At 39.2% G+C, this 25,294-nt stretch overlaps 2 protein-coding genes across 9 annotated transcripts in view; one reads left to right on the forward strand and one right to left on the reverse strand.

Annotated features, from left to right (window-relative positions):
* Positions 1-2,280: 2,280 nt before the first annotated feature.
* On the reverse strand, positions 2,281-17,989 carry ASTE1 (asteroid homolog 1). 6 transcript variants are annotated; one of them, XM_074195803.1, is made up of 5 exons: positions 17,049-17,986; positions 13,131-16,839; positions 11,553-11,763; positions 9,775-9,967; positions 2,281-8,588 (listed from the first exon to the last, which is right to left on the reverse strand). In XM_074195803.1, exons 2-5 carry the CDS (start codon positions 14,433-14,435, stop codon positions 8,261-8,263), a joined length of 2,037 nt encoding a protein of 678 aa, XP_074051904.1. In that variant the 5' UTR covers positions 14,436-16,839; positions 17,049-17,986; the 3' UTR covers positions 2,281-8,260. The 6 variants fall into 6 exon arrangements, with proteins under 6 accessions (XP_074051904.1, XP_074051900.1, XP_074051902.1 ...); XM_074195799.1 differs by having other exon boundaries at positions 13,131-14,456; positions 16,762-17,986; XM_074195801.1 differs by having other exon boundaries at positions 13,131-15,844; positions 16,762-17,986.
* Positions 17,990-18,104: 115 nt separating this feature from the next.
* Positions 18,105-25,294, forward strand: part of NEK11 (NIMA related kinase 11) — a 291,550-nt gene continuing 284,360 nt past the window's right edge. Inside the window, exons 1-3 of one of the 3 annotated variants that reach the window (XM_074195806.1) lie at positions 18,106-18,522; positions 20,688-20,790; positions 21,297-21,568. In XM_074195806.1, coding sequence (XP_074051907.1) covers positions 21,399-21,568 — 170 coding nt within the window. In that variant the 5' untranslated portion in view covers positions 18,106-18,522; positions 20,688-20,790; positions 21,297-21,398. Of the gene's footprint in view, positions 18,523-20,687; positions 20,791-21,296; positions 21,569-25,294 lie in introns of all 3 variants that reach the window. The other 2 variants (XM_074195807.1, XM_074195805.1) reach the window with 2 other exon arrangements.

Below are 25,294 nucleotides of genomic sequence, written 5' to 3' on the forward strand. Positions count from 1 at the left end.
TTTGAACCCAGGTACTCCTGACTCCAGGGCCAGTGCTTTATCCACTGTGCCATCTAGCTGCCCCTTAACAATTTTTTTTAATGGCTAGTTTGGCGCAACTTTGAACATAAATTGTAGCCATGAAGAAAAGGGACAAAAGCAATTATTATCTGTGGCTAGGTATAGCTTCTGTAGACATAAGGGAATGGCTTTGGTGGTTTTTTTTTTCTTAATAAATCTGCCTAGGAGAAATATATTTCATTTCTGAATCAGCACATAATAGTACAAGCAAGTAGAATGAGTTAGATTAACCAAAATGGAATCTCAAAAAAAAAGATTTCATGGAAAAAATGCATCAGTGTACAACATCTATCTTCTTGATCGTGATGGAAAAATGAATACAACTTTATCATATTTATCCTGGTTCCAAGAAGCATAGGCTTTATGAAAAAATAAAACTTTCAGTCTGCTAACTCCAGAGCTACATGAAAAAAAAAGATGAATTTACAGCTATTTTGTCCCTGTAATATCTGTTGTTTTAGTTATTCTGGACCTAAAAGAATGTACTGAAATCTGCACATGAATGAGTTAGTTATATGGTGTCTGGAACCTCATTGAATCTCAGGTGCAGATCAGATATGGTAGAGATGACAACCTGGAAGGGGCACATGAAGCACTGATAGGAACTACACATGATGGGCAATAATCTGGATACAGTTCCGCTGAGTGCCAGTGGGATAATAACTCGACCTTTGACTTCCCCTTGAAATACTGAAGAAGGGTCTTCATGGCACATGGTTCCTTATCTTTGCTTTTAATCATAGCCAGGTTTCTTTTTTAAACCTTTATTGAAACTTATTTAATTTCTCCAATTATGTGCAAAGGTAGTTTTCAACATTCATCCATTTACACATTGTTCTAGCAGCCTCCCTTTTCCCCTTTCCCCCCATGGCAGGAAGCAAGTGGATAAAAGTTTTCCATGTACAGTTATGTGTAACAGAAGTCCATATGAATCATGTGGTAATTGAGGGGGGGAAAACCCATGAGAAAGAAAGGAAAAACATAATAGAGGTTTTTAAAAAAAGTGAACCTAGTATGCTTTTCTCTGTGCTGACTCCATAGTTCTCTGGATGTGGATGGCATTGTCTGTAGTGTTCTTGGGATTGTCCTTGATCATTGAGTTACCGAGAGGAGCTGTGTCTATCATGGTTGATCCTCCCACAAGGCTGCTGTTGGTGTCTATGATGTTCTCTTGGTCCTGCTCCCTTCACTCACCATCACCTCATGCAAGTCTTTCCAGGCTTCTCTAAAGTCCTGCTACTCATGATTTCTTACAGAACAGTGGTACTCCACATTCACATACCGCAGTTCATTTCGCCATTCCTCTATCAATGAGCATCTCCTCAATTTCCAGTTCTCTGCCACTTCAAAAAAATGCTACTATAAACATTTTTGAACATGTGAGATTTTTTCCTTTCTTTATGCTCTCTTTGGGCTATTATTGCTGGATCAAAGAGTATGCACAGTTTGATTGCCCTGTGATGCCCAGGTTTCTTTTGTTTTGAGAAGATAGAATTTCTTTGATCCTGCCCTCTTTTCCAACTTCAGTCCTGTTTCTTCCTACTTCTTGTAGCTTATCAAACTGGCATTTTCCTCTTGTTTCCTCTTCAGACTTTATATCTGGCCTCTGTGTTCATCATTCTGTGAGGTTACTCCCAGTTCATTATTGGCTTTCTTGCCAAATTAAGACTGTTATCTTCGCAGTTCTCTTCCTTCTGAGTAGCTATGTGTGATATCTTTAACCACTTTCTCCCTGAAACCCATTTTTTCCCCTTTCTTGTCATTAGTGATCTAGTTCTACCTAAAAAAAAAGTTTGTTTTTATTCACTTTATTCTCTCTCTAGCAATCCTCCCCTCTCCCAGAGTGGTATCCCATATCTCAAAGAATCTTTTTTAAGGGCTGGTGGAGAAGGGAAAAAGAAGAGAAAATGATCCAGCAAATCAGATCAATACTTTAAAATGCTCTGATGTCTGTAGCATTTCCATGCCTATGGTTCCTATCCTCTGTCAAGGAGTAGGTGGAGGTATCTTATCCTATCATTTCTTGTAATTTTGCAAATATTCAGTTTTGATTGTTTTGTGGTAGTATGTTTGCTTTTTACATTAATGTAATTGTATATATTGATTTCTTGGCTCTACTGACTTCACTTTTGCATCAGTTCATATGTCTGTATGTTTTTCTATATTGATTATATTTGTCAATTAGCTATTTCCTGATTGATGGACATACTTACTTTTCTTCCAATTTTATTACCATAGAAAAATGTTACAAATATTTGGGTGTATAGGGAACTTTTTATTTTAACTTCTTTGGAATATGTGCCTTCCAGTGGGAATCTCTGGGTCAAAGGATATGGACATTTTAGTCATTAGATTTCCATTATTGCAAATTGCTTTCTTGAATGGTTGTAGTTACTCATAGCTCCAACAACATTGCATTGGTGTACTATTTTCCCACAACCTCTCCAACATTAAGGATTCCTGTCTTTTGTCATGGTGAAACCTCAGGATTGAGTTGATTTGCATTTTTCTTATTAAGGATTAGGAACATTCAAATGGTTGTAAAAACTTTACAATTATTCTGTTTTTTGTTTTTGTGAGGCAATGGGGATCACATAGCTGGTAAGTATCAATTGTCTGAGACAGAATTTGTCCTCAGGTCCTCTAGGACTGGTGCTCTATCCTTTGTGCTATCTAGCTGCCCCCTACAATTATTCTTTGGAGAGTTGTTTATTTTTATCCTTTGATGCAGCCTGGGAAAATGACTTTTGGACTTATAATTTTTGTTAGTTGTCTATCTTGGATAAGTAAAATTCTTACCTGTAAAGTAGAAAGAAATAGTATTTGCACTATCAGTGAGAAAATGGTGTTTGAGAAAGATCACTCTACCATCTATGAGTCTAGAAGTGATTAGAGTAGGCAAACATTCAAAGCTAGGAAAGTTACAGTAATGGAGAAAGGTCATGTGGACTTAAACAAAGGTGTTATCTATCTTTTTGTTCAAAATATGAGCTATGTCTGTTATATGAGATCTAAATTCTTTCTCTTAGCCTTTGGCACCTTCTGGCCCCATCATTCCTACCTACTTTGATTTTAATTTTCATCTAGTTTTGACACTCTTCTTGCTTGCTTAATTCAATTAATGAAATGTGCTTTTTTAAAAAAAAATCTACTCTGCAATCCAGCGAAGGTGATTGTATGTCAACCGAATAGGTGCTCAGCTCTCCCATTTTCTTATGCTAACAAAAATGGGTAACAGACCAAATTTGATATCAAATATCAAATATGCTATTTCAAAGGAGAAAAAAAGTTGAAGAAATTCAAAGAGAAACATAGTAAACTATTTTATTCAATCTAGGATATTACAAAGAGAAGGCCATATGCTATAGGTGATCCAGAGTATCCGGCAGGATCTCAAGTAAACCAACAGTAGCATCTGGGAGGGGGAAGCCACAGGGTAGATGGATAACTAGCTTTCTGCTAGGGTATGAGGTTAGAAGACTGCAGCAATGCCACAACTGGGGACATTCCCATGGGTCCCACCAAAAGCTTCCCAGGTGAAGGAAAAGCCAGTGACTAGGAACTTTGGAACCTTAATCATTCTTCACCACCCCATTCATGAATTTGTGAGAAGGAAAAAAGCCTGACCCCAAGTACCAAATCAGAAATTGAGGCTGATAATGTGACTAAATGAAATCTACAAAACACTCTGAAGAAATATTATAGATAAGCCATCCAAGAGATAAACCTCTAAGAAGGAAATATTTTCACTATAATTTATAAACAATTTGAGAGAAAAAATAAACTTGTTCAAGAGGTCCTGGAAGAAATAAAATAAGATAAAACATGAAATTATAAGTGAAATAAAAGCTCTGGTAGAAAGAATTAGAAGGAATAAACATACTTCAGTGAAGAAAGTGGAAAATCTGTGTGATCAACTATGATTGGATTTGCTTGCAGCAATAAAGACAATTCTAAAGGAAATGTGATGGAAAATACCTTCCACATCCAGAGAAGGAACTATAGAATCTGAAGGCAGATCAAATGTCACTATTTTCAATTTTTAAAATTTGTTTTATGTAACTTGGCTTTTTCTCCCTTTTGTTTTTTACCTTTTTGATTTAATTCTTCTTTTTCAACATGAGTAATATGGATCTATGTTTAACATAGTTATACATGTACAACCTATTTTAGATTTCTTTCTCCCTGGGGAGAGGGGGTGAAAGGGAAGGAGGGAAAAAATGTGAAACTCAAAACCTTACTAAAAAAATGAGTGTTGAAAACTATGCATGTAGTTGGAAAAATAAATATTAGAAAAAAAGAGGTGGAATACCTTGTCTAGCATCTAGAAGAAATATAGACAGCTGTCTTATGAACTAATCAGAATAGATCAAAGAGAAATCAGTGATTCCATGAGACACTAAGAAATGCTAAAATAAAATTAAAACGACTGGAAAAAACCATAGGTATCTACTTAAAACAAAACAAATGAATTGAAAAATAGGTCAAAGATAACTTAAAGATAGATTGCCTGAAAACTATGGTAAAAAATGCCTGAATTTGTTTTATTAAAAAAAAATTAAAACAACTCAGGGTAAAGTGAAAATAGAATCTTATCAATCTCCTCTTGAAAGAAATCCTAGAACAAAAATTCCAGGAATGTCATAGTCAAAATCCAGAGCTTTCAGGTTAAAACATTTATGTATGTGTGTATAAATATATATGTAGAAGTCTGTGTATATTGCAAGCATCCAGAAAGAAAACGTTGAAGTAGCAAGAAGCCACAGTCAGTATCTTACAAGACATGACAACTAAGAATATAAGGCAGAGAAAATCTTGGAACATAAAATTCTCAAAGAGAAAAGATAAAGACTTACAAGAAAAAATTACTTATCCTGAATGTCTGAGAATATTTTTGTGTATGTGTGTGGAGGAAAAAAAATAGATCTTTAACGGAATAAAAAAGGCTTTCAAGCAGACCAGAGCTGAGCTGAAACTCTGAAATGCAAACACAGGAACTGAGAGAAGCCTACAAGTAGGTCGGTACATTTGAGCAACTGGAAACAGGCATGGATAACAGAGGATAAGGATAACATTGTGCTTACATTCTAATAGGAGATATAGACAGTATAATCTGACCTAGCTAGATCATAGCTATAATACTGTATCCAATCCTCAGCACTAGTGTGAAAAATACATTGATTAGCTGGAAGGTAATCAGAATAGTAAAAGCTTTTCAGCCCATGCCATGAGGATCATTTGAGAGAACTGAAGATCTTAGCTTGAGAAAACATGCTGGGGGAAATGGGAAGAATAAAATGCAACAGGTTACCTATCTTCAAGAACTTAAAGGAAATGATTGGAAAATATGATTTGCTCTAATTTGGCCCAGGGGGAATAAACTAAGAATAGTGAGAAGAGGCTACAGAGGCAAATTTAATTTTGATGTAATGGAAAATGTCCTAAACAATTCCAAAGTGGATTGGATTACCTCAGATGGCTGTGGGTTCTTCATGGTTGGAGGTCTTAAATCAAGGATTGAATAACTCATTATTGGATACACTAGGGAAAATATTTTTCAGTTGTGGGTTAGGAGAATAATGAGATTCATTCCACTTTCAAAGTTTTGATCCTTCACACAAAATAATATTCTCCTGAAAAAATGTCAATCACAGACTTCAGAGACATGCCATTTAAAATGGAAGAGAACTGATAGCAGACATCAGAGCTCCAGATCACACTATTAGAATCTACTGATTGATTGTTTTGGGTTGCCAACTGTATTGCCATTGATTTAATTTTTAATTATGGATTTTGAAGTCGTAGAATGTTTTAAGTCATTTACTCCAGTATAATATAAAGAGTATTGGATATGAAGTTGAATGCAGTGAGCCCAGAATCTCTAGGCCATGTTATAGGTTACTAAAAATACACAGAACAGGAAAGTTAGGAAACCTTTCAGAAGAATGTGTGAAATCTAGGAAGGTGCTAGTCAGTTACCAAATAAAAGATTTAAAAATAGGGAGTAGAAATAAAAGTTCTGTAAATAGCTTAAAGAGTTAGGCTCAGAAATGCCAAGTCTATCTCATAAGGATATAGACATGAATAGAAAATTTAAAAACATCCAATACAAGTGTCACTGCCCTTTTCCTATGGGGATATTTTTGGTGTGTCATACTTAGAAAAGCAGCCTGAGGAAAATCACTAAAAACTAATGAGAGAAATGTAGCTCCTTGAATAAACAGGCCAGAGGAATGTACTGAAAGGAGATGAATGAAAGCCTGGTCCTGTGAGGCAAAGGCACTAATAAACATGGCTGTAGTAGTTTCCCTAACAAACACATAATAGCCTTTTAGAGTTGGAAAATGTATTGCTGAGAAGCTCTAAATTAAAGAGCTGTTTTGTAACCAAGGCACTCTTGGTTATTAAGTATTTGTGTTCTGTATGACCGAAGTTCTAGCTTTAGAATTTCTCAAGCTTAATTAGATGGGGCTATTACACATGAGGTCACCCTAATTTGAAATATCAGAAGCTCCTTGATGGAACAACTTTTAACTTCACAGAAAGTAAGATAACGGAAGAGAGCAAAGAAAGCAGACTTGAAGCCTGAAGATCCCAGACTTACAGATGTTATAAGCCAAAGGAATTTAACTCCTTCAAGCCCAAGACTGGCAGAGAAGTAGTTTCATGCACAAAAACATAGGGGCTCTATGGTATGATGTTTCCTGAAGACCAGTAACATCCCAGTCTGTGATAATAGTCCAGTGGTGAAGTGAGTTGCCCCTTGCATGTGGTTTCCTATTTATGTGCTTCACTACTGGTTTCTCCAAGTTTGTGTCCATTGGTGGGAGAGTGTGACACTGATTTGTGATTGAACCTTCAGTTTGGATGATTCTTTTTTTGTCTTTTCACTGGGTAAATGTTTCATGTTTGAGTCATCATTGTGATGGATTGGTTTAAACATCCATGAAGGCTCAAGAGCTACTTGGCTAAATAGTATTTTCCCAGGTCCCCGAGCTAGTGAGGGAGTTGGGGAGTGGGGATGGACACAGTGCCATGTTCTTTATCAGTATTTACCACCCCACTCAAACTCAGAGCAAGTCCAGGTCTTAACAAGGTTGGCAATAGCATCCTCACTTCATATTCAATCTAAGTCTTGACTAATGGGGAAATTGATAATTAATTTTTAAATTGGCTTTAAAAAAAACCCCTAACAACCTTTCAAAGAAACTTGTTTTTTTTCCTTGCCAATGACTTAACATGCTTTTTTCAGTTCCCTTGTTAATATTTTATCCTTTGGTTAGTGACAAATCAAAACCTACATTTTATACACTAACTTTCTTAGCTTGGAGGGAATTGGTTATTCATAGATAGGGGACAGCTTGAAAGTGATTACCACTTCTCAAAGAGTGACCCACAAGAGACCCTGTCAACAAACAATACTCTGCCCTCCATAACTTCCCACATCCCAGTATGTGTGTGAATATACTCACCAGTCTTTATATCCTCTCCCTGGATCTGATTATGTTTTACTGAGGGTTTAACTATGCTGTTTAGCCTATTCTGTTTTATTAAATTTTTTCCCAAATTCCTTATGAATATATAATGACCATCAAGTATTTAAATGTCAGTGAGACTTATTAAATTCCTTAATGGGTAAAACCAAAATGCATAATGTATAAAAATAAGAATATATGAATATATAGAGAATTTATTATAAAAATAATTTTAGAAACTACAATTACCTGGTTCCCTGTAATAATGTGGCAGTTCCATGGCTACATTATAGCACCCCCAAGGATAAAATACAAGTTACAGATGTCTAGACAAGAGGTATAAAATATAAAACCTTAAAATAAAATTTCTCTCTATATTTATGAGTTTATACTACATGTATGTGTATATGCCTCCATAGATATGCATGTGACCATTCACACACATCTATGCCTACATATACACATGAACACTCCATAAACACAGAGCCAGAGCTACTATTTATTATATCTCTTAGCCAACTAGAGGGGCCCATGAGAGGGGTTCCAAGTACTTATCATTTTATAGTGATGTCTTCCCAGGGTTTCAACAGTACCAAGTACTACCCAAGTGATGGGTGTGCCAAAACTGCTACAGCATGATTGATTTTGAGAATAAACCTGAAAACTTGATCTCTGGAAGGAAACGTCTTGAAAGGTCCCAATCCATGAGACTTAATAGTCTGGATTTACTCCAGCCCTGACCCTTGCCCTGGGTCCTCCAGGTCCTCCACTGAGAGGAGCCCAAATCTGTTGACAGGAGTGTAGAAGGACCTGGTTTGAAGGGAGATGCCCATGTGATTCTTTGCCAGGCTGTCCTTGTCCTTCCGTTTCTTCCTTCTGGCTTTTGGCTTCTCCCTCTGGCAAAAACATTCTGAAGGGACGGCTGATTTCAGTGCCAGGAAGAGCTGATTATAGAGCTGCTGTGCTCTGGGGCTCAGGCTCAGGAGCTTTTCTGCTGAGGATGAAGTGGAGAACTCTTCAGAGAGTCCATGGACAAGAGTCCCACTATAGAGCCTGCCGCAAGGGAAAAGAAAGCACAGCATTGTTCTCACTGAGGGATTTGAAGCCTGGGATACTAAACTTTGGGCCTCATTGTAGTGAGGCACATTATTGTCATTAGTTGTTCCCCACCCCCCACCCCAGGGATCCTTCTATTTGTCTCCAAAACTGTGAAAAGTCTTGCCTAAAAGTACTAACTTTTGGTCACAGTCCTGCTGAGGATGGAAAGGTCACAAAAGTCAATCTTATTCTGGAAGCATCTAATATATTTATTAGTGAGTAGAATGCTAGTGAGCAGACTTACCAATAAATACAAATTTACTAGATTAGAAAATCCAGTTATTAGAAGTAGGATCAAACAGTTCATTTTAAAATGATGTCACTCAACAATAGAAACTGGTTTAGGTATACCAAAGAGACAAGCATGATCAAGTGAAGATAAGGAGCTGGAAGGGTTCTCATGCCACTCAAAAGAAGAAAACTGGGCCTCCTGGAATTGAAGGGACTTTGCCAAGAAGTGATATTGAATCCAGGTTCCCTGGCTTGGGGGGCCAGCATTCTTTCCACTGCACCAAGGTGCCCTCTAGAGCTGACTTTGAAAAAAGGAAAAAACAACCAAGTCATACCATTGAAATTTTCAGTGTCCAGATAATTCTCTTAAGAGTTAATTACGGGGGGGCAGCTAGGTGGAGCAGTGGATAGAGCACTAGCCCTAGTGCCATGAGTACTTGAGTTCAAATCTGACCTCAGACACTTAATAATGACCTAGTTGTGTGGCCTTGGGCAATACTTAACCCCATTGCCTTACAAAAAAAAAAAAGTAATTACAGAAGAATTGCAGAATTCCATGGGTTGTAGGGACTTACCACTGATGAAATCATACCCCAAACCAAACAAAATAAAAATATCTGGACTCAGACCCAAAAAACTGTTGAACAAATTACAATTGTTTGGTCTGGCATTACGAATTCACTAGTCTAGAGGTCTCTCAGAATGGAAAGATATTATTGCTTTTGAAAAAATAACCAAACTAACCCATTAACAGAGAAAGAATCAGGAAATAATAATGTTGCTAGAGTCACTTGGTGGGTTTGAAGTGAGAGTCCTAATCCCCTCCTCTTAGCCCATAAAATGAAATCTGATCTTTATCCCTCTTCTGAGTTTTTGTGGGCCTGGAGCTTTTGTGACTGGCTTATCTTACCATGTGAGGTCAGGTTCAGGTAAAGGCATCAACAGTAGCTGATTGAGGTAGAATCCCATCTGGAGGCAGCATTGCCACTGACAGAAAACATGGGCTGTATCTAAATCCAATCTTCTCTGTAGTTTATTTTCTTTCACTGTAAGAAACTGGTCACACAATAGCTTAGCCCCATCCACAAGCAATTCCTCATTATCTAGTTGAAAAAGAAATTTAAGAATATTATTTGCCAAGGCTTTCAGATATGGGTAGAGTCTCTACCCATACAGACTCCGTAAGTTTCAAAGGCAATGACCAAATGGAAACACTATTTTCTGAATTATGAAAAATCTTATCTGACATTTTGCTATTTTAATTTTTAATATCTGAGTCTTAAAGGAATCTGAATTAAAATACTCTACCAAAAACTCTTCTCAGAATCTTAAACTTAATTGTGCTGAATACTTGTCTTAGGATGCCTTCCAGGATAGGTCTTTGGAATGTAAATGAACATTTTTGCTATAGGAGTCAATTTTAAAGTCAGAAAAGTGAATGCTATAGCTCACTAATCTGCGTAAATTCCACTTGAATGTAATAGAAAAACTTGGAAGTTAAAATCTAACAGGAATGGGAGCCCAGACTGAATGTTCAACTTCAAATGCCAAAGGAAGATTATGTATAGAGGCTGGATGGACCACTAGATACATAGCAGGCCATCCATGCTCGGTATCCACAATCCTTAAAGGAAAATCCACACACCTTTGATGTGTGTCCTTCTGTTGGCTCAACAAGAGACCTAGCAGATTTTGCTCTTGATCTTAATATATCTTTTACTTTGTAGAAAAAAAGATAAACATGAGATTTTTTAAAAAAAAACCCACAATAGTGAGGCATTAACTTCATTTTTTAGTTCTAATTAGGTTAATACATATCCAAAGTTGTGAAATCATACAGTTGGGAAAAAGTAATCTCTTATTAAACTAGCAAAATGTTAAAAATCCAGACAGTAAGAATTCATTCAGAATTGCTCCTGCCCTTGGGTAAAGAAAATCTGTCATATCCATGCCCTTTTTTTGTTTTATTTTTAGGTTTTTGCAAGGCAAATGGGGTTAAGTGGCTTGCCCAAGACCACACAGCTAGGTAATTATTTAAGTGTCTGAGACCAGATTTGAACCCAGGTACTCCTGACTCCAAGGCTGATGCTTTATCCACTACGCCACCTAGCCGCCCTTCCGTGCCCTTTTAAAGAGAATATTTTTCAAAAGAATCAATCACCTCCATTATACAAAGAATGCTTCTATAACAATTATATTTCCTAAAAATGATTAACAGAAAAAGATGAGTTGATATTGTTTTTCCCATTATTACTCACATATTAACTGAAAATTATGGGGGGGAAAGGTAAAAGTGACAGCATAGCTATAATGACTAGATAAGTTTTCTGTATTTGTAGGTGTTTGTTTTATTAAAAAGCAATGATACATAATCATTTCAGGAAAGAATCATTCCAGAACTGTTAACATCTCTGGGGAAATGTAATGACCATTATCTCTGAATTTGGAAGAAGAAATGAAACTGGCAAATGTTCTGTATATTAAAAACATTATTTGCATAAGCTATCACTGAAGATGAAGGCTCAGGAAGTATTAATGTATCAAATATTGGTGCTATCACATTCAAAGCAATGTAATGATAATGTCATACATACACATACCCCCTTATTTTTTTAAAGTTTAGGGTATTAAGTATAAATGAGTTTGTGGAAGAATAGGTCCCAGTTTTTGTAGACTACGGATACATACCAAGCTCCCTGGTCATCTTGTGCAACTGCCCATACAACATTCCCATCAGTAAGGCTTGTAAGTGATACAATTTTGCTTTGGTTTCTAAGGACTGCAACCAGAAGCAAGTGACAGCAATAGGTAACTTCAAGGAAGCAGGAAAAGGGTCCAAGATGCCCTCCTTTACTTTCAGGGTTTCTAAGAGAAGAGTCTTCCTCTTAGAGAGAGAAAGCTGAAAACACAAGGCAAATATAATCTCAAGTCATACGTAGCTCTTTAAAAAGTATTCACTATTGAATGAGAGGATCGTGCTTGAAGGTGTGGGGGGACAACAGCCAACACCTGCAGAGCTCTTGAAGGTCTTACTAAATGCTTTACATATATGTCATTTAAATGGTTCCTTATATAAAACTTTTGAGATAGGTGTTAATTTTATAAAAATTAAGTCAGTTCATAGATCTAGAGCCAGAAACGGCTTAAAAATCCATTCAGCCTTCCCCTTCATTTTAGAGATGAGGAAACAGGTCCATAGAGGGGGGGTCACACAGGTGGTTGTTTCTAGGGGTAGGATTTGAACCCCTGACTCCAGAGCCAGTGTTTTTTCTGAGCTGCTTGGAGTCCAGCCTTAAAATAATTATATGAAGACTAGGAAGATGGTGGCAGAAAAAAAAGGAACAGGGCTTGGGAGATGATTTTTAATGATGTAGACATGGTGAACTCAAGCTGTCTGCTACTCTGCCCAACTGTGTACTTGTCTCATCTCCAGACTTCTAACCACTGAACCTTCTACATAAACACTTTGATAAGTTAAACCCTACCCATTCTCCAAGGACCACATCTGTGCTTCCTCCTCTACAGTCTCTTTCCTGATGATTCTAGCCAGAAGAGCAGAGACATGTTCCGCTTTCTCTACACTGTGCTGGGTGCTTTACACCCTTACTACATAGTTTTGGAGGCAGTGGTGGAATGTAAAGTGTAACGAACCCAACATAGGTTTTGTGGGTTGTGACCAGGTTACTTTTTCCACCTGTTAGACTGAATTATAAACTGTGTCCCTCATAAGATGGTTTAACCTACTTATGCTTAAAACTCCATAAAGGCTTTGTGAGACTTGAGATATTACTGCTAAGGTTCCTTAGCCCTCCCAAGTGCATTAGGATGGTTGTATTGTGGCTCTCTGCCCAGCTCACAGCAGTGGGGCATAGTGGACAGAACACCACACTAGGAATTGGGGGATGTGGTGTTCCTGCTGATTCAACTCACCTGATAAGAGGACTAGGTTAAGTTGCTCAGTCTTCTTCCAGCTCAGGCCCCTAACGTAGTTGTCCCTCAGGAGTCTGTCTTGGGCCCTCTTCTCTTCTCCCTTGGGGATCTCATCAGTTCCTCATCTCTACTGGTGATCCTTTAATCTACCCACCCTGCTCCAACAACAGTAGAGCAGCTGTTCTCCAACTGCCTTTCTGACACCTCAAACTGGATGATTAGGAGACTTCTTAAACTCAACATGTCCAGAACTGGACTCATTCTCTTCCTATCTAGCTAACTTCTCTCTAGCTCCTATAAGTAGGGCTGTCATCAGCATGGTCCTGCAACACTTACCTCAGTTAATCTGCCTAATTGCCGATATTCCTCTGGGAGCTTCACTGCATGAGTAACTACAGTTGCAATATTCTTATCAATCCTTTCTAGCTCACTAAAAGCCATTGGTTGTTTAGACACTTTACTTTGGGACACCTTAGTTAGATTTGCAGAAGAATTCTGAAGAAGCCCATAGATGACCTTCCGAATGGGCACAGAGACGACATGGGCACTTGGACGTTTTATATTCTCCACCTGTGTATGAAGAATAGTCCGCCGTAATGACAAAGCATCACAAACAAAAGGAGAAAGTTGCCCCTTCGCCATAGCCAATTGTACCCATTCTGGTAAATTTAGATAGGTGGCACAAGGATATATATAAGCACCAAACTGGAAAAAATCTTGTAGCTTCACTGGAGATGGTTGGTATTCCTCCATCGAGTCCCAAAGTAGTGCTTTAACCACCTCTCTATCATATATCTTCAGGTACTTCACAACATTATCTATGGCTTTAGGGACATCATCAAAATAAGACAGCCAGTTCAAGAGTGCCATTATCCGCTGGTGCTTTTTCCCTTTGGTGGTGGAGCTTCCAGGGGTGAAACTTAATCTACTGATGACTGTATCCAGAACAGGCAAATTGATATAGTCATTACCACACAGGACAGCAAAGAGAGGCAGCAGGGCTTTGTTCATGTTGTTGAAATAACTGCAGAACTTATCTACAGAGAAGCATTTGGCAGGGATATAGTAGAGAAATGTATCTTTAATCACAGTCAGGTTTTTCCATTGAAAACCATTCACTGGACAAAATCCAGCTTTCAGGTCAAAAATACAAAAATCACTATCCATCGTCAATACAGGACAATTCCAGTGGTTAGCAAGAGTCATAATGTCTCTGTCTGCTTCTGAGAAGCACTGGACAAAGTCTACATGAAGTTTGTTCAAGACCTGAATGAATACTTCTCGGATGAGTAAAGGCAGCAGATTTCCCCTCCCACCAAGAGAAAGGGAATGTGCCACCTGGATCTTCTCTCGGGCTCTGTCTTTTAAGGTGAAGAGTTTTTTATCTGAAATGTCACAGCCTCCATCTAATACAACATATGGATGAATTTTACAAGCAAAGAGTGACTCAAAGAACCTCTGTATAACCTCGGTAAAAGAATCATAGTCTCCTCCATGGCGGAGGTCCACATTCGAATCAAAACACAGTCTATGGAAAAGTGCATAGCCGTCAATGATTATTTTGGTGTCCCTCAACTTCACATCAATGAGGAATTGACTACTGTGATCTTCCACATAACTCATTAGTCCTCGGATACCCATACTGATGGTCTAAGGAATTGCCTTCAAGACAAAAACATGCACAGAATTTTCAATAATGTTCTGGGAAGTCTGAAGACTTTACAGGATATCTGTCCCAGGCTTAAAATGGCATTAAGACTTTGGGTATAAAAGTTATTGCTCTCCACTACCCTAAAAACCAACTGGAATCCATACCAGGAGTCTTTTTTTGGGGGGGGGGTGCTTTTGTTTTGTTTAGGAAAGGTCCTTTTTAAAATCCAAGGTTAAAAAAAATAAACTTCAGTTTCACAATCTAGCTAAATCAGATGAATAAGAAACTTAAGGTGAGGCGGCAAAGAGTGAAGACTTTGTAAGTTCGGAAGGGTGTGTTCTGGGAGAAAAATGTATTCGTGTCCAACTGTTCACTTTTGTTGTGAATTGTGATGAATGAAAATTATGAGACAGAACTTCAAGTAATGAAGAAATTAAATTTATTAAACAGACTGACCAATCACAAACCATTAATTTATTTATTGGCCAGTCTATTTAATAAATTAATTTTGTCATTTCTTGGAACCTCTGTCTCAGAATTTTCATTAGTTGGAGCTAGTGACCACTTAAGGTTCTTTGAGTTGCAATTTCCAGACTGGCTCTGAAATAGGCAGAAATCTGGATGTTTACAGAAAAATGTGGCCAGCTAAAGACTTCAGGCATTCTAGCAGAACATGAAAGAATTCAACCTAAAGACCAGCTCTGATGCAGAAGTATTTAGGAATAAAAAAAGTTTATATGTTCTTGCTGTGGTTAACAGAAGCTAAGGGAAAGAGAGAATAGGGGATAAGTCGTAAAGAAAGACATAGGGACACTAGAGTTTATTTGGGGAATCACACAGGCTAGCTTCCCAAAGGAAGACCTCCTAACTCACCCGAGGAGAAAGTGAGCTTTTAAAGGGACAAAAAGATAGATAAGGTAATTAGATATACCTGGATAGGGGCAGTAACTTAGCAGAGAAGAGATAATTAGGGCTATGTAGATAATAAAGGGGATAGCTCAAAGAGCAAAAAAGGACATTAAGGACATGTAGATGAGGAGCAGTAGCCTAAATCCTAAATCCTTTCAGGCTAAGGCAGGGATCTGTTGTTTTGTCAATAGGGACTTGTCTTATGCCTGGTGGGGTAGGGATTTATGGAGTCCTAGCCAGAGAGGGCAGCTAGGTACAACACTGGCCCTGGAGTCAGGAGGACCTGAGTTCAAATCTAACCTCAATACTTACTAGCTGTGTGATCTAATCCTGATTGCTTCACATCCAGGGCCATCCCCAGTCCTCCCTGTTCATATCTGCCCATTGTATCCAGATGACTTTGGAGGAGAAAGCGAAGCTGGTAACTTAGCCCAGCACTCCCTCATTCAATCCAATTCATCTCTTATAGTTTGGACAAAGATGCAGTTCACTGTTAATATAAGGTCAGTACAGAGGGGATGATTATAAAACATATTTCTCTGAACAATATTTCCTCTACTACAAAGAGGTCACAGAAGAAGCTGGCAGGGCAGGATAATTAGGTAATGTAGAAGAAGCCAAGAAAAGCAAGGGAGCTGAAGAGGAAGGGGTTATAGCAGGCTGGAGGTAAGATCAAAGAGGTAGGCAAGGTTGAAAGAAGTAGGCAGGAAGCAGGTAAAGCAGAGCAGATGGCCTGGGGAGAAAGTGAGCAGATGCCAACAGATGACAGCTTGGATATTCATGGAAGTGCACACAAAAATATCCCACAAAACTTCACTCATACTTCTTTCAAATCTACTTATGCTTTTAACGTTTTTTAAAATGAATTTCAAAGAATGCTTATCTGAGATTCAGAATAATTTCAACATCTCTAAAAACAGTCCAAAATTTAGGAAAAAAATCCATGTATTTCTAATTGGCTTACAACCTATTCCTTTTCATTGTTCTAGCCTGGCCATAGCTGAAACTTAGAAATTAATAAGTGCACACATGTAAGTATTTAAGTATTATGTATATATCTTTGGTTTTTCCTTTTTCTCTTGTCCTTCAGTCCAATAGGGCTGATCTACAGATCTTCTATAGACATATAGACAAAAAGGTAATATCTAACTGCTTCCTCCTGTCAAGGACATCATTTGCTAAACTTCTTTTTGAAGACCCCTGTTCTGCAAATAGCTAAGGTACTATGACATAGAGTGGGGTTTGTGGAAAGACCAACCCCCCACATCAAATCGTAAGGTTGTCAGAAATTGTACTTTATGTCCCTAATCTACATCAGAGATCTTTATCAATTAGAATGTATTTTATTGAAAACTGCAGCTCATAGAAAACACTCAGAACAGATAACAGAACTTATACTATTCTTACCTAGAGAAGTTCAAAGTTCCAGGGTCAGTATGAAGTTTCAGATGGAATTCTTAGCTTTCAGTTTCTCAAGAAAGGCCCCTTTGGAGGTGAGAAAATTTCATCAGTGTGCACTCACAGAGGAGGAATTTTTCCCAGAAGACCCTAAGCCAGATCTCTCTTTTCCTCCAAAGTCCCTAAGCCAGATCTCTCTTTTCCTCCAAAGTCCCTATGCTGGTCGCCAGCTGTGGTGAATGGCAATGAGAGAGGAAAGAAGACTCTCAAACAACACAGAGCAATTTTTAAATCACCTTAGCAAGAGAAGTAGAAGACTTTTAGCCCATCTTCTCATTAGATTAGACCAATCAGGGTGGATTTTAAGTGATTCTGTCTCCCTTAGGATCTTTGATTACCATTCAATGCAGAATAAAATGGAAATTTTCACTGCCACTTAAAATTCTAATTAGTCGTTCATTCCTCCAGAATGGAATCTTAAAAGGATTAGTTTGGGTAGCAAGTCTCGATTTGAGATTTTAGGAAAGTCTTAGGTAATTTTAGAAGAATGGAGGTCTTTTAGATGATGACCTTTTTAGCCTATGAGCCAAGACTTTCTTATAAATATGACATTTGGGACCAGGGTTGCTTTTAGACTTTGTGAACAGTCATCTCTCCATCAAAAAAAAATCATTTGAAAATGAAATTTTTAAAGTTTCACTGGAAATTATTCTTCAGGAATGTACAGGGATTCAATTCCTACATCCATTAACTAGGATCTGAGGGGAATCGGGGACTTAACAACGGTGACAGCTCTAACTGAAATTGGTCACTTCCTATTCAGGCCCGGGGCAAGTTCAAATCCAGGGCCGTGGCCCTGTGGCCCCAAGGGCAGCCCGGAAGATGGGGGAGGGGAGGGGGTCCCTGCTCGTCCCCCCAGTTTCCGATCAGGCGAGGAGACAAGGTGCAGTGCCGGGGCCCCGCGCCGGTCTCCCGGCTCCGAGGCGTTGGAGGCTGGATTCGAACTCCTGCCCTCCTGACTGCGAGGCCGGGGCCCCGGCGTTCCTGCACACGCGAAGCCTCGCTACTTGCCCCCTCGCGTTCCGTCCAGGCCTCGAGCGTGGGCCCGGCCCCGCGTGGCCGCAGCAGTCCGGGCGCCACCGGCTCCTCCTCGCGCCCAGGAGCCCAGCGGACGGCCCGGAAGCGGCGCCGAGCCGGAAATCTCGGCCGCGGCTCACGCGAGACCGGGGCGCCGGAAGTGGCCGGAAATGACGTGCCCTCAGGCGCTGCCGCGTTCCCGGCGCTCTTTGCCCCGCCCCCCCCCAGCTGTCGCCCCTGCGATCTCTTTATGCGGGCGCTGGGGGGCACTGGGCGGGGCTGGAGAGGTGACCCCTGAGGGCCTTCCCAGGGTCCTCCGCGGCCGTCTCCTAGCGACGGCGGCCAAACACCGAGCCACGTGACTGGGGCGCGGCGTCCTCGGTGCCCGGGAAGGAGGCGGAGGCGGGCGGCTGCCCCGAGGCCCGGGCCCCGTCCCCCCGCTCCTCCTCCCGGGACAGGTAAACGTGGCCCCGCGGCTCGGACCTCCGCTCTGCGTGTCCCCGCCGGCCCTGCCCGGGGAGCCGGGCCGCGGCGCCCACCCCGCGCCCCTCGGGTCCCTGCTTTAACCGCGGAGGAGGAGCTTGGCCCGCGGAAGGCTCGGCCGCCAAGAACAGGCCTCACTGTAGGAGTGATCCGCGCTCGGGGAAGACTTGGCAGATCACAACCATAGCAATCATAATAGGAATACTCATGGTAATTTGGTGAAGTCTGGACAGATCATAATCATAATAGGACTAGGGATAATCATAACTTGGTGAAGTCTTGGCAGATAATCATAACAATATAGGAATAATAGGAATAATCATAACTTGGTGAAGTCTTGGCAGATAATCATAATCATAACAATATAGGAATAATAGGGATAATCATAACTTGGTGAAGTCTTGGCAGATAATCATAATCATAACAATATAGGAATAATAGGGATAATCATAACTTGGTGAAGTCTTGGCAGATAATCATAATCATAACAATATAGGAATAATAGGGATAATCATAACTTGGTGAAGTCTTGGCAGATAATCATAATCCTAACAATATAGGAATAATAGGGATAATCATAACTTGGTGAAGTCTTGGCAGATAATAATCATAATCATAATAGTACTAGGAATAATAACTTGGTGAAGTCTTGGCAGATAATCATAATCATAACAATATAGGAATAATAGGAATAATCATAACTTGGTGAAGTCTTGGCAGATAATCATAATCATAACAATAGTAAGAATAATCATAACTTGGTAAAGTCTTGCCAGCTAATAGTCATAATCATAACACTATAGGAATAACAGAAAATCATAACTTGGTGAAGTCTTGGCAGATAATCATAATAACTTGGTGAAGTCTGGGCAGCTAGTACTAATAGTAGTAGTGGGAGAGAGGTGCCACTGTTGACATGACTCATTTTACCGACAAGAAAATGTAATCAAATTTTAAAATAACTCATTTTCTTTGGAGTTTACAAAGATCTTTCCTTTGGAGTTTACAAAGATCTTTCCTTCTGAATATAATCTTGTGAAGACTGTAGTGAAGCATTATCTTCATTTTATAAAGGAGGAAACAGAGGAAAAAAGATTTAAAGGGACCTGCCCAGGCTCACAAAACTAATGAATGCTAAGAATTGAATTCTAATTTCTGGAATGAGTATTTAAATTATTCCTTCATCTCTTGGATGATTTCTAATGTTCCTCCTCATTCCAGAATTTTGTTGTGTGAAAAAGTAACAAATCTGGTCATTATTGGACAAAGCCATTTTTTAACACATTATTCCTCAAGTCCTCCAACTGGGAGTGATGCAGGGGAAAGGTGGCTACAGGTTGTACCCATGGTGTGGAAGGAGAAAGGTTCGCTTTGCTCTGTGGAGGTCTTTAAGACCTCCTGCATGGGAGAGGACTCCCATGCTCCGGGAAGGTCTTTAGCAAAACTGTCTATCACTTCTTTTAAGGAATGTCTGCCATCCAGCTCCCCCTAGCCATCTGAATTAGGGGTTACTCCTTTCTTTGGTTGACAAGCCTGAGATAGATTTTCAGATCTTGCCTTCTGATAGTCAAATGTATTAAAAAAAAAACAACTCAGTGAAGGACTTCTGTTTTGGGGGTTTGGTTCTCTTGCTAGACCCCTCCCATGCAATGCCTCTCTGCATGTTCAGCAAACTTAAGAGAAAAATTAATAAATGCAATGGGTGGCTAGGTGGCACAGTGGATAGAGCAACGGCCCTGGAGTCAGGAGTACCTGAGTTCAAATCCAGCCTCAGACACTTAATAATTACCTAGCTGTGTGGCCTTGGGCAAGCCACTTAACCCCATTTGCCTTGCAAAAACCTAAAAAAAAAAAAAATAAATGCAAATGTTAACCTAATTCTGTTTTGTTCTTTCTTGAGGCCAAATTCTGGTCATTAACAGTTGTCCCTTATTAGAACTAATTGGGAAGATTAATACATATTTCATTATATTTAAGGCCAAAATGGTGGAGAATCCTTCTTCATTATTAATTAGAATAAATTTTTTATACAAATCCCAGTATAAATATTTTACAACTTGTCTGCCCTCAAAAGATTCAAGATGATTTTTAAGACAGTGTCACAAAAATATAAATCTCTTAATCCCTATTAAAATAGAACTTGATGTGCATTAACACTATGACTTATTTTTTGCTCTAAGATGAAGTGATTGCTATTTAAAATTAATTCCAGAAATAGGAATTTAATTGTTACCTTTAAGTTAGATCTTCCTTAGGATATGGAGTAACAGGGTCACTCTTTTCATCATCCTGATCCATATTTACCCCTGCAAATGTTATCTGGTATAATGGTGTAACACTGACAGAAATTTTGATTATCAATCTATACCAACCAGCATGGTAGCAGTTCAGCAGTGTAGTGGACAGAGAACTCAAATCAGGAACACTTGGATTCAAGTCCTGCCTTCCATACCTATTGCTGGAGTGACCCCTGGAAAGGTAACTTAAATCTCTCAAAGAGTATCAGTTGTGGAACCAGTTGCAAATTTACATTATTAGAGGAACTTTTTTCACATTGAATTCCTTAAATTACTGCCATCTGGATTTCCACCCACTTCACTCCCATCGCAGACCAGGAGCATTCTATTGGCTGATTCTGACCCATCTGACCATTTGCTTTTGGTGACCCCCAAAATATGTGAATTCTGAATGAGGAGAAGAGGTGAACATGTAGGAAGAGATTCAATTGTATAGAGAAGTAAGACATGATACAGCTTCTAGAACTTAAGCAGAGTTGCAGTTTTATGAAATTTGGACAAACCCAGAAAAGTCACCTTCTATTCTGTAAAACACCCGTGGCTTCTGTCACCGGGCCCCTTCATAGTAATCGGATGCAGCTCTGAATTCACTGAGTAGTGTCTGGGTGACAGTGACAAAACTTGAATATTTTGTTAATATTGTAGCATTCTCTGTCCAGTCTGACACATGACATTTTCATCTTTAAGGAATTGCTCTGTGATCTCCACTTGGATGACTATGACCATTTCTTAGGAGAGCTGAGTTTTAAATCTATAAATGAATAAACATATTCAATAAAATTTGGAGTGATGCTCAGATTCCAAGAAGCTGCCAAGTGTGTGAGTGTATCACCAACTGTTTCCACTTATTCAAAGACTTTGATCGCAAGGAGATATGTTCTTCAACAGAAACTTGGAAGTGGGAGCTTTGGAACAATTTATCTGGTTTCAGATAAGAAAGCAAAACAAGGAGAAGAATTGTAAGTAAATATTCTTCATGAGAATCTTCAAATGCCTGCCCTGTATTTGTGGTGCATAGATTTGACAAGTGGAGTGCCCCCCAAGATGCAGTTTTCTACAAATAAGTAATAAAAGGAAAAGAAAATTGACTTGTTTTTCCTTCCAGTATTTTGACACATTCAAAGGCATTTCAGCACATAGATAATAAAATTTGTAGAAAAGGTGAGAAATGATTGGGATAGAATAGGTAAAAGTTAAGACGTGGGGGGGAGCTATTGAGTGTCTTAATTTATCAATATTGGATTCTTCTTGAGGCTTTCCTCTTGATCACTTTATTAAAACCTCTAGTCCTTAATCTCATGTTGTACAAATTCTTTCCTGCCACCTACAAACAAGACCAGGTCTCTTCATGATTAAAAACCTGACTGACATCCCCTTAGACTATCATTTTCTCCCTTTTAGGTTATTTCTTTCACTTGTTGCCTTTTCACCTGTTCACTTTTCTCCCTTCCATTGATGCCTTGACCTCTTGCAGTTGCTTTTGAATTCACTACAGGACTAAAACTCTTTCTCCAAGGTTCCAGTGGACCAACAGCTAAGTGTGGGGGCCGTTTCTCAGTCCCTGAGCTCCGACCCTTGTCAGTAACACACACCTCCTGGGTCCTTTCTCAGCGTTGTGCAGGAACCTTTCTGAACACCCCTTCTCAGTCTTGTGCTGACCATCCTTCTGTCTCTTACTTATTAAGCAAGATATCCCCCCCTTTCTCTCTCCATCCCCTCTTCTCCCAGCATATAAAACTGGATACATCCATATATATTCTCTAGGTTGTTTGATTCAGTTAGCATCTCCAAAAAAGCGATTCCCAAAACTGGTTCTAATATTGCTCTTGAATTCTAGTGTTGTCATTATCATTTGCCTGCTGAATATCTCCATCTTGTTGTCTGATAGGCCCTTCAAACTCAACAAGTTCAAAATTTTATTTTCCCCCAAATTCCCCATTTTTGTTAAGGGCACTGCATCCTTGAAGGGTTTTGTTTTGCTTACTACAATGGCTAGCATATTGTAAGTTTGTAATAAGTACTCACTGAAAGTCGGCCTTTCTCCTCTCTTTCCTTAGCCCCTGTGTCAAATCAGCTGCCAGTCTAGTGAGTTTTATTTTCACAGCATCTCTTCTGTCTATCCCTTTCTGTTTAGGTAGTCACTCCTTTTGTACAGGCCGCCATCACCTCCTTTTTGGACTATTGGAGCAGCCTCTTTGGTCTTCCTGCTTCCTGGATTTTTCTTTTCCATTCCTGCCACTTTTCTGCCAAATTAATGTTCCTAAGTCATGGATGATGTCACTCCCTTGTTTAGAAATCTTCAGTGGTTTCCTGTTGCTTCTGGGAGAAAATCATTCACTCAGTGCTAGGTGTTGGAGATAGCAGGACAAAGAATGCCCATTAGTTGCTTCCCTTCTAATTGATAGAGACAGCAAGTAAACATGAAGTTCTGAACCAGTCTGCCCCATCTTGGCTTTCACGAGCACTGTGGAGAAATCAGAGTGGCCGAGGCACTCAGCGTCCATGAGCTTCCCCATCTGTAGAATTATTCCTTCCTTAATTGCCTCTTCAAAGCCTTCCTCCCTTCGAGGCTTGTCTCAGATGTCTCCTATAGACTCTGCAGATTCCCTCCTTCTTGGTTCTTTTTCTCTCTTGAAATCCTTTGCGGTTGTGTCTTCCCTCTCTGACTTGGGCAGTGTAAGCTTCCTGAAGGTAGATACTATTTTTGTTTTGTATTTCTGATCTGGCCCTATGCCTCACTTTTGTTGGATAGAAAAATGAATTTTTTTTATAATGACTAGTATTAGAAACATCTTGAAATAAAGTAGTTCACCTTTAACTTTTAAGGGGGCTTGCAAGGAAATAATGTGAATTACCTTTGATTTTGGTGGCATCAAAGCAGAAATTTTCATAGTATCTGTCATAATTATTTGCTTTCATTAAGGCACCACATGCTTTTTTTTTTTTTAAGTCTTAAACCAGTGCCTATGTTCCCATTCATTTGCTGCTAAGAGGATTCTGGAAGATAACATTTCACCAAAGAAACTTTAATGGTAGGAGATGAAATCTAAATTCCTGTTTGATAGTGAGGTTCTACTTTTTTAGTGAGATTTCAGAGATGTCAGTAAAGAGAGTCAGAATTCAAAGCAAAGACAGTTGTGCATCAGAACCATGAGAAAAAAAGTGAACAAAAAGCACTTGTGAGCAAAATGTTGGACTTCATTCCAATTAGACTCAAACTCTGGGGGAGCTCATATGGGAGGTCAAGGACTTGGTGATTTTGCCTGTGGCCACCCAGAATGGGCCTTTAGGGTTGTGCTTGCTCCTTATTTGACAAAGCACCTGTATGTGATACTTCACTCTATCAATGACAAGTGATTTTTTAAAAAGAGCATTTCATGATGTACAAAAACAATGTTTGGGGACAGCTAAGTGACTCAGTGGATAGAGCACCAGCCCTGGAGAGTCAGTAGGACCTGAGTTCAAACTTGACCACTTGGTTGCTGTGTGACCTTGGGCAAGTCACTTAACCCCATTGCCTTTAAAGAACAAAACAACAAAATGTTTGAAGCTAAGTTCTTTAAAACTGTGTTATGCAAAATAAACATTCTATTCATCTCATAAAAGTAATAGCGCCTCCTCTGCAAAAAGCCCCAAGCTTCACTGGTTTGCAGAACATTGCTAAATGCCGGCATCTGTGGATGGGGAAGCCTGGTCTCCTCTCTCAGCGGGGTGCCTAGTGTAGTCCTTGGACTCATGAGTATGCCGTAGAAGGTTTGTGAACTTGAATAATACCAGTCCTATTCTTTAATTTTAAAAGTTGAAGGGCAGCTAGGTGAGACAGTAGATAGAGCACTGGCCCTGGAGTCAGGTCAAGTCACTTCACCCTGATTGCCTTCCCCCTCCCCCCCCCCCCAAAAAGGATGAGTAGTATAAATGATATTTTAGCTTCTGAAATAGAAATGATTAATGTTGTTCCATTTAGGTCTTATATATTTATAAAAGGAATTTATGAAGATATTTATAAACCATTTTGTGATGGTTTTATAATGGAAGAACAATGGTATTGTTTTTGGTATTTAAAATTGAGCATGATGTCTGCTACAAACGGAAGGTCCATCTGTGGATCTTTGACGGAAATGCTTGTATCCAGAGCTAACTTCCTGTTGTTGAGAACTAGAATCACTTCTGTTGAGATCACAGGAGAATGCCTAAACAATTTGTTCTTGGCTCATTTCTTTGGAGAGGCATGCTTCAGGTTCTGACTCTTCCATAATTAATCCTTCCTTTGATGTCACTATTAGAAGACAGGGGGCTGGTTGTGGTGAGTCCAGTCTAGTCTGCACAACAGTTTAAATAACACTTACTATGTATTATTTGGTTGTTTTTGAGATTTAGTTTGAAAGAGGAGCCAGTCTTGACAAGCTCCTAGCCATGCTAAGTATCTCCATCTCTTTTTCCAGCTCTGTCATTTATCATTAAACCACTTGGAGGCAGCAACATACCATAGATTATAGCATGTATTCTAATTAGAATTCAGCAGCATTGCTGTGTGATAGGTAATTTAACAATGTAATAAAACTGACAAATAACTATAGATGTGACATTTGCACGATGAATATGCAGGACATTTTTCTTTTGTAATTTCCTTTTTTGGTAGTCATTTAAAACTGAATTTAATTGTTGAAACAAGCAGTTGTCTCCTG

Source organism: Macrotis lagotis, chromosome 7 (genome assembly GCF_037893015.1).
Source record: "Macrotis lagotis isolate mMagLag1 chromosome 7, bilby.v1.9.chrom.fasta, whole genome shotgun sequence".
NCBI classification, from domain to species: Eukaryota; Metazoa; Chordata; class Mammalia; order Peramelemorphia; family Peramelidae; genus Macrotis; species Macrotis lagotis.